This window comes from Pinus tabuliformis, chromosome 5_1 (assembly GCF_031772625.1).
Source record: "Pinus tabuliformis cultivar Carrire ecotype Pingquan chromosome 5_1, CPIR1, whole genome shotgun sequence".
Lineage (NCBI taxonomy): Eukaryota > Viridiplantae > Streptophyta > Pinopsida > Pinales > Pinaceae > Pinus > Pinus tabuliformis.
The window spans coordinates 534,353,537-534,363,722 of NC_142305.1; the positions used below are offsets into that span (position 1 = coordinate 534,353,537).

At 34.3% G+C, this 10,186-nt stretch overlaps 1 protein-coding gene across 1 annotated transcript; it reads right to left on the reverse strand.

Annotated features, from left to right (window-relative positions):
* Positions 1-221: 221 nt before the first annotated feature.
* Positions 222-4,632, reverse strand: LOC149165909 (aquaporin NIP2-1-like). Its single transcript, XM_089431212.1, has 6 exons — positions 4,526-4,632; positions 4,188-4,353; positions 3,162-3,386; positions 2,877-3,071; positions 736-797; positions 222-629 (listed from the first exon to the last, which is right to left on the reverse strand). Exons 1-6 carry the CDS (start codon positions 4,546-4,548, stop codon positions 380-382), a joined length of 921 nt encoding a protein of 306 aa, XP_089287338.1. The 5' UTR covers positions 4,549-4,632; the 3' UTR covers positions 222-379.
* Positions 4,633-10,186: the final 5,554 nt, after the last annotated feature.

A 10,186-nucleotide genomic window follows, 5' to 3' on the forward strand; every position in this document is an offset into this window, starting at 1 on the left:
ATATATATATCATAAATATAAATATAAATATGAATAAGTGATACATATACGGAAATAAAACGCTTATATCTATATGATAAACAATGTGTCAACCATCTACATCTATCTTTTATTGTAACACATGTAGTTTTAAAAAATTACAGTCTATCATGTTTTAATAAGCTGAAGTTCAACTGGACGAGAGCTGTGTCGACAAGACCTACAAACATCCAATAGCCAAAACAAAACCAAATAATTGGATCCAAACATTCCATCGCTGAAAGTGTCAAGATACTTACGGGTAAAACGCCTACATTATATCATATACAATGGCAGATTTTCAATCCTGATATTTAAACTCCAGTCCGAGCTCGAAAGCGAAGATTCCTGTCTCAAAAAACTAGCTAGTAATGACAGATTTTGACTCCTCAACTTTCAGACTCCGGCCCGAGCTGGAAAACGAAGATGCCCGTCTCAAAGAAATAGCCTGCAAAGGCTTGTCTGTGAGGCGTATGATACTATATGAGCATGCGCCCATAAGTGTCCCGGTGATGGGACCAACGAGGTATACCCATATAGCTTTGTAGTTATTGCTCACTATGGCTGGACCAAGAGACCTCGCCGGATTCATTGATCCTCCAGATATTGGTCTGCCAACAACAGTAATTTTACTCAATATCTTCCGTTACAAAAAAAAAATAGATGAGATTTAATTCATAATAAAGTTGAAACAAAGGTCGAGGCGAAGCAGCTCACCCTGCAAAGATAGAGCTTATCATCACCATCGAGCCAACTGCTATCCCTGCAAGCTCTCCTATCTGCATGATTTACAATCAAAACAGCGGCTCTGTCACTATTGAACGTTTAATAGTCCAGTATGGACACATTAAAGGCTCTGGGGTGGACTGCACATTTGCAGGGCATTCAGAAGATAAATGCATGGCCAGTAGATTGGTAATCTGTTATTTGATATGATTTAAGGCAAAATTTTAAAGTTAGGAACTTAAATCGAAATTATTATTATTATTAAAATAATTTTAAAAATTATAATAAATGGTTATATATATATATATATATATATATATATATATATAACATTGTAAAAAAATATTATTTTTATAATTTTAAAAATAATTTTCACAGTTCAAATTATTAAAATTAAATTTGTTTTAATTTTAAATTTATAAATATCCATTAACTTTAAAACAATTAGAATTTTTCCGTATTAAGAAACCATTTATGTTAATTTGATTTGTTATTTCACATTATTATTATTTATTATTTTCCTATGTTTAATCAAATTGTCAATGATTAATATGATAAGGGGAAGTGGCTGGTGTGAGATAGGGTCTAATGTATTTCACACTTAGAAAATGGAGATGGTTAGGGCACAATCAAGTCGGTTAATTATATCTTTCATGTTGATTATTTTTTATTTCATTAGTTAGGTCATTTTTTTATATTTTATTGTTAATTTTTATAGTTGTAATTTGTCATAAACAAGGATAATAGTTTTGAGAAGATGTTAAAAATGAGAAATAGGTCAGGAAATTTACATTGGATTGGAATTATTATTTATGTTTTTTTTCATTTTCAATCCTTTTGATTGTTGGTCTATTTATATTTTGAGGAGTAAATGGTTATTTTGAATTGCTATGTATAGTGTTGTTTTATGCGGTGATTATATGTATCACTCTTTGGATGCTATCTAGAATTTATTTTCATAAATAAGTTTTGATTTTATATTTGGCTTTTCTAGTGCACTCTTCTACATTGGGAAGCAACTTACCATGTTCATAACCTCATCCTTATTTTAGAGTCCAATTGGTTGTAGAAAGTGCTCAAAAGTACTAACCTTCCAAAGATTTGTAAGGAAACAAAACAAGATGAGGAAAGAAGATGCAATGCAAGCCTGATTCTTCTCTTAGAGTCCAATTGGTTGTAGAAAGTGCTCAAAAGTATTAACCCTCCAAAGATTGGTAAGAAAACAAACCAAGTTGAGGAAGGAGGATGCAATAGTTTATATTGAATGGAAGTTGTTAGATACCAAAAGTTAGAAACAAATGGACTAGACATAGCAAACACATATTGTAGATTTGACATAGCAAACACATATTGTAGATTTTTATTAGCAACTCAAAATCATAATGAGTAAGGTGTTTATGTGGCAATGAAAAATCCAATAATAAAATCCTTGTTAGTATCGATTGTATGTAACTGTAATTAAAGAAACTAATTTTCTCTATCTTTATTTGTGTTTTCTATACAATAAATAAAAGTCAATAAATAAAAAATTTATAAATTCAACCAAATTTTATATTATTTTTAAAAACACAATGTCATATATTTCATTAACATGTTAGAAAGCAACTTCTTTAATTTAATATTCTTAAATGAAAATAAACATTTTATTTTAATTTTTAATAATATTAATATATATTTCTTCCTCACTTTTATATATATATATATTAAAATGAAAAATGTTTAATATAAAAAAGAAAAACAGATTACATCTATGCAAAATAACCAAAGTTTAATGTATGATTCCCAGCTCAAATGCCTAATGGCTTTCGAGTCCCCAATCTACGAATGGGGTGGACGGATTTTGCACAAAAATTTCCCTGAATTGCAACTCTAGAGGCGAAGGGTATTTCATTCTTCAATTCTATGAAGAGCGCGGCGTTTTTTTCAATCCCCAGTTCTATGAATGGGCTAGACGGATAGAAAAAACCCTGGAAGTGGGAAAACCCTGGAAGTGCGAAGTTTTCAAAAAGATCAAAGGCTATAAAGAGCGTGAATAAATGTTAGACACTCCTTCATGGTAGAGGTAGATCACCTTGCCTCTCATGAAATCTTTTTGGGGGTTCTATGTACAGTATTTTAGACAAAGTAGTTACCGCACTGCTATCGGTTGCAACTGCCGAGGTGACGAACATGAGCACGAAGGAAACCACGACTTCCATTGCCAAGGCCTGCAGAGCTGTCCCGGAAGGAATAGTTATACCCATGTTTGTTACAGGGCTAAACATAACACGGAGTGCAAAACACGCTGTTATTGACCCGCCCAATTGAGCTATAATGTAAGCCGGTACCTGCACATGATCAATAACCTACTGAGATCTGTGTATTCAAATTCTTGACCCAGACCAAAGGATTTACTCAGATTGTGAGAAAGTAGTCACCTGCTTCCATGGAAAATGCCTTACTGTTGCAAATGCAATGGTCACTGCAGGGTTCATGTGAGCTCCAGAAATGTGGCCAACTGAATATATCATGACCGTTACTATCATACCAGAAGCCATAGAACCCGCAAGCTCCGACAGTAATGGCCGACTGCCGTGATCCAATATTGAGGAACCACATGTTACAAAAACCAGAATAAAGGTTGAAATTATCTCTGCTGTTATCTGCAAATGGATTCCATGGTAAAGAAATAATCAGACTGTGTTTTGTTAAGGTGTAGTTAAATTAAAATTGGTTGGCAAAAGGAGTAAAGGGTCAGAAGATAGGCAGATGAAGTGACCATGGTGAAGAGAGAAGAGATAAGAAGAAGCAGCTGAAGAAACATTTTATTTAGTCTCTTGTTCACATGTGGATGAGAGGGGAAGATTAGTTTTCAAAGATGAAAAGCCTTTCCTCATAGATATAAGGATTGTACAGTGTTGGATTTCAACTGAACTGTTTGTATGAGGGTCCTTAATCCCATCCACTAAAGTACAGTTTAACAAATAATTTGTTTATAAAAGCAGGGAAAAAAAGTATTTGAGGAAAAAAAAAGAAGAAAAAGGTTGGATTTCAACTGAATTTGTTGTATGAGGGTCCTTAAGTACAGTTTAGCAAATAATTTGTTTATAAAAGCAGGGAAAAAAGGTATTAGGGGAGAAAAAAAAAGAAAAAGGCCATAGAAAAGATTTTTATTCAAGATTCAAAGCTTAATAAAAACAAATTATAAAATATTTTCATCATATTCAATATATCATTTAAATTAAAACATAGAATTGAACTAATGATTTTATATCAAAACTACCTTAACAAAACCTCTTATCACATCTATCCAAGACCCATACCCATAAACAAAGCATGACTTTAGAAAAAAATTATAGTAAAATTCACCATGGACGATTTTTATTCCGGATTCAAAGCTTAATAATCTCATAGTTAGATTAATATATATGAGATGGAATAGCATATGGAACCGTAAGACATACCTTTCGAAGGAGGGTAGGTGGAACAAAATCCATGAAGCCGTTGGGGCAGTGTTTAACTTTTCTATACAACGGGGAGCCTTCTTTCATGTTTGCAGCCTCCTGGTCTTCCATTTCATGGCCAGAAATGTTCATTAGCTGACCTGAACCGTTCTCGGCATCCATTTCTCTGAGATTATGAAGGTATGTGTAAGTCAATAAAAGGGTTATATCATATTAGGTTAATCTCTGCATATAACAGGAGGATGAAATGATAAAAAACGACTACGAACAACATATCACTTTCAAAAAAAATAAAAATCTCTGAACATAAAAAATCACGAATCATGGGGAGAAATTACGAGCAGAGAAGCTGTGAGATCATCACAGCAGATGTTGTATGGAAAAAGTAATATATTGATGTCCAGTTGCACGAAGGAGTATGAAGGGACGAAGAGAGCTCTCCTAATTGCAGCTATATAACATGAGAAGATGGGCTTGTGGGATGAGAAGCTGGGGTCCGGTATGTCTATTTCAGGGAACCAGGGAATTTCGCAGTGAACACGCATCTGCCATTTACAACTATTCACTGATAAAGTTGATTATTCAACAAAAGGGTCAAACAGGCCCGGGATAAAGTATCGTCCGATGTCAATTATTATACTGTATATATGATCCATATTGTGCATCATACATTCTCCATTTCATCTATATACCAGGACACAAACAGGTTCTGCCATTGCCATTTGTGCCCAGTGTGGGAAGAGATCCATATATGTACATCTGATCACACCGTAACAATGAAGTCAAGGAAAATTATACAGTTTCGGAAAAAAATATTATACTTTTAAAGGAATCATATAGATAAGATTGTGCAACAATATATCATTTTAATCAAGATCATGGAAAATCATATGGGTTCAGAGAAGACCAATTAAGTTAGTATTAGGTGAGATTCTGGCTCAGTTGCTGAAGTGCTCATGCACAACCATGATATTTTGGATATAAAATAAGCTCCAGCTAGGGGCACTAATCTAGGAGGAAAACAAAAAGTTCTATGATTTGTTTTTAATAAAACGCAATAACATATGAAAACACCATACACAAATATTAAAAACTCTTTCTGAATTAATTTACAAAAATATCTTTTAAAACTTTGTTTCATTCCTAATATGAAACACCATCCACAAATATTAAAACCTCTTTCTGAATTAATTTACAAAAATATCTTTTAGAACTTTGTTTCATTCATAATGAAGACATGACATACCAACAAAATAAATCAAATCTTGACACGATATGTAATGAAATTTAACACTATACTAGCATTATGGAATCTCTCATTGCATGGGTGTTCTCACTAGATAAAAACTAGCTTCAAAATATCATTTCCTGCTTTCTTGGAGTATAAACAATCATTTACTGTTTATTTAAATTATTGTGTCAGAGATGTCAAGTCTTATTAGTCCAATTAGTCGAGGATGGTTTTTCTTATCAAGGCGATTCACCATCAAAATTGTATCAAAATTGTTATTCACTGTTAGGGAGAGGAGACAGGCTAAAATTTAGTCAGTTTAGGGTTGGTGGGTTTACACAAGATGCTATTCTAAAATGATTTGCAGCTGTTTATAATGAGATTTTTTTGGAAGTTTTTTTGTTGGGTTTTTTCGGTCAAAATCTGGCAACAATTTATTGGAATCGCAAGTTTGATAGCTAGTTTGTGCACAATCAAGGCCTCCAAGGGGTTTTTCAGGGTGCTGAATCCAAATATGCAGTTAAAAAACCATTTTAACTGCAACAAATCAAGATTTAACCTCAATTTCTTCCATTCCGTCACCGAAATCTCCAAAAAATCACATTATAAACAATTCTAAATGATTTTTACGACTTAAATACCATCTTAACTTAATTTTAACAACTTAAATACTCGTAGGTCAAATTTCTGAAACCACAAATCAAACCTAATTAATAAATACAGATCACTTTGACCAAAAAAGTTATCCGATCCAGATAAACCCTGATGAGATATTTTACGTAATTTCCAACGATTACTAAGTTTACATAAACGTCGAAACAGTCCAACCTCGTTGCTCCATATTCTTCGCTATCAATAGTTACTTATGCAGACAATCTTCTCCACTCCGCTACTAAAATTATTCCACCGACTGAACAGTGGAATTTTAACTGGTGTGGTTACTTTTAATTCGTGTGAGCGAAATCTGCTGTCAGTCGGTCGGCGGGTCCTGCTTTTAATGAATCCGACAAGCAAACCGACACAAGACATGTGGCTCGACCAAATGAATCCCAGTTTCGGAAATGTGCGAAGATTGTTCAGACATGTGGCTCGACCAAATGAATCCCAGTTTCGGAAATGTGCGAAGATTGTTCAGAAAGTGAAGCACATGGGTCACTTTTCACGTTTTAATTATCGTCAATATTCTTCTTTCCATATTAGTTTAGCATAATTTAATCATGTCAAGCATATTGCTAATGATATTATTATTCCATATAATTAACTTTTTTATAATTTAAAGTGTCAAATTCCATATTAATTTTGCGTAATTAAATCATGTCAAGAATATCGATGTTGGTATTAGATTCAATATTGTCGATAATGGTGTTCTCAATATTATCCATTACGTCTTTTTGTAAAACATCAATCATGCATAAAATTATTTGACCTTGCCAAAATAGTGCTGTAAGGTTAGATATAACTATTGATATATCTATAAATGTAAATATTCATATATGAATATATCTGTATATGTAAATGTTCAATGTTTAATTTTATGTAAAAATATATTTTAAAATACAATAGCTTCTCTACAACCATTTTAATTATAATTTAAAATTTAATAAATTAAAAAATCTCTTTCTTAAGCGTAGTAGCAAATTATTAGGATTAAAGTTTCTTTGGCGACTAAAAGGGTAGAGTTTGATCTAGATATAGTAGACTCCGAGCATATAATTTAAAATTTAATAAATAAAAAAAATCTCATTCTTAAGAGTAGTAGCAAACTATTAGGATACAAGTTTAGTTGTTTTTTTTGTTTTTTTGTGTTTTTCCTGGGCTGATTAAAAGGTAGAGTTTGATTAAAAGGTAGAGTTTGATTTAGATATAGTAGACTTTAAAGATGAGCGTTTCAAGTGATATTTTTATTATTGAATTAAGGTTTATGTGGTTTATATAAAGTTTTTGAGACATGTTTTTGGTGATAATCATATTAAAATTTATTTGTTGATGTGTTTCAAACTAGCAAGTGTGGTTCATTGTCAGGACAAGATGAAGAACCAAATCACGGAAACAAGTTAAATATAGAGACCGATCATTCCAATGGCTAGAAAGAAACAACTACTTTTGACCAAAGAAAATGGGTACTAGTGCACGTGTGGTATTCTGTCCATGTCGTACATGCTATGTTGAGGGCATGTGGTATTGGGTATGTGCATGTATTATGTGTGTTGTACATTGGGTATAGATGTTTTTTGTCATGTTGTACGCCAAGTGTAGGTGTATGTATTGTGTTATGAATTGGATGTAGGCGTATGTATTGTATTGTATACATTGGGTGTAGGTGTATCTGTTGTATGTTAGGTGTAGGTGCATGTATTGCATGGAGTTGTATGTCGTCTGTGGTCATATGTTTGTGATGCCCACTATGTATATGTGCACCTGGTTAAGGAGAAGGAATTGCGTGTTTGTCAGGTGTGGTAACTGATCGAGTGTGCATACGAAATAAGAACAAAGAAAGAAGTAAGGATCAATAAAAGGATAAGTATCGGTATTTTATTTCAACTTTATTATACGTGTGATTTATGATTATTGTTTATGATGATTACATGTGAATTATGACTCTAGTTTATGATGGTTAAATGTGATTTATGATTTTGATGGTTATGTTTTGAGTTAACCTGATATGATATTTTTATACATGATGCTAGTTTGACTTGTCGTGATAGGTAGTAAATAGGATTGCAAGTGTATCTTATTGAGAAGATACCAATGATGTATGATTTGAAGTTATTTCAATTTATTTTCAATCTAATGGAAGTTATGTGCTTGTTATAGGAAGCATGAAAATGCCTCGTTGGGTGGTTAAAACCAACTACAAGAATTAGCAGCAGCAGCAAAGGAATTGAAACATGCAACAATATGTTTTTTAAGCACTTCAGGAAGAAGGCCATTATGGGACGCTGGTACCAAATTGTGTACATTGATTTCCATGAGCATGCTATGACCGATATGATGGTTTTGAGGCAGATATATGCCTTGGTTTTTGTATCTTCAGATGTGAGGATTTCTTGCCAAGGGATGGACTACCTGGTATGGGGGTGCTAGCAGAACTTGAAAGGTGAGTGACTGCACAGAAGGGTTAATTGGATTTCCCAAGGGACTGTGTAGCAAAGAAGGGAAGGCCCGGGATGGATTTGTTTTGGTCATGAGAATTGCTAGATGGAATCAGATCCACATTGGGAGTGGGCACTAGAACAATGAGCTAGTAACTATTCATTGAGAGGACAATTGGTGCGGGATTGCAGCGCTAGACATCGATGTACCTTTGACTATGGCAGTAGATTCTAGACTTCCTCGGAAGGAGGTGAATCCTGGTACTACTTTGACCGTGGAGATGTGAGCCACTGGATCCCCTTCTTGATTGGTACAGGCATCGTATCCTTTATTTTTTGGTTTACCGAATGTGCATGTGTATATGTGGATTGTAAATATCCTAATGAGTAGTATTATAAAGCTCTAGTAAATGGTATGCTTGTCATGTTTCAGTAGTGTTCATTTAAATACTGCGACGACCTATGTTATAAATCTCCATGGGTAGTATGTTATGTTTTCAATAGTATTGTTGGTTATAGGTGTCATTGAACACCGAGGATGGTGTTCCCCCAAGGGGGATGGTTGTGTAACAACCCTGGTGAAAATTCCATGTAAAAATATATAAATACCATGGATGATGGGACATGTATTCCAAGCTGAATGGTCGGCACGACATCCTAGTGGGTGTTCATTTGGTTTTTTATGGTTAACGAAATTGGCAAAGGGAATGGCTAAGGCATTAAAGAGGCAAAAATGTATTTTGACACATTTATTTATGAAAATAATGGAAATTAGGAAAAAAGGAAGGTGAAAGGTCACAAGTTGCATGTGAGGAGGAAATTGAAGGAAAATAATGGAAAATGAAGAAAATAGAGGCCTCATTAATAAAAAGGCTTCTCAGGATTAGTCAGTTCAGTGTTGGAGCTCTTTCATTATTCTTTCTCTCTCTCTCTCTCTCTCTCTCTCTCTCTCTCTCTCATAGCCTTGGGTACTTAGAGTTTTCTTAGAGCACTCTTGGCAGGTGTGGCATACTTGGATTCTTGGAGCAAGAAGGCAAAGGAAGAGAAGGAAGGTGTAAGAAGGCGTCGACATCAACAACTACATCATATTTTCTTGCATGTACCAAGTTGCATATTGATTTCTTCACTAGTTTTGATATGTATGGAAAATGCATGTGGTTTCTTGGTTTTGATCTATCATTGGCATGAAGGATTGCCTATATTGACAGTGGATTTGCTAGCCTTTCCATTTCTTGGATAGTCACATGGAGATTGTCGGATTGTTTCCTTATTTTGTTTTGATTACTTCTCATGTTTCCTGAGCTTGGGTTGAGTTATTAGTTCCTAGAAGCCTTGGTTGGACAAACACCTTAGAAGCCTTGTAACGGATTGGGTTGAGTTACTAGTCCTGGAAACCTTGGTTGGACAAATGCTCTGTAAGCCCTGTAACAACCTAGTTTGAGTTACTAGTCCTGGAAGACATGGTTGGAAAAACGCTCTAGAATGCCTTGGTGGGTTGAGTTACTAGTCCTGGAAGCCTTGGTTGGACAAATACTTTGGATGCCTGACAAGAGTTGTGGGTTGAGTTACTAGTCCTAGAAGCCTTGGTTGGAAAAATTCTCTAGAGCCTGGCAATAGTCGTGGGTTGAGTTACTAGTCATGGGAGTCAGGTTGGAACAAATGCTTTGGAGCCCTGG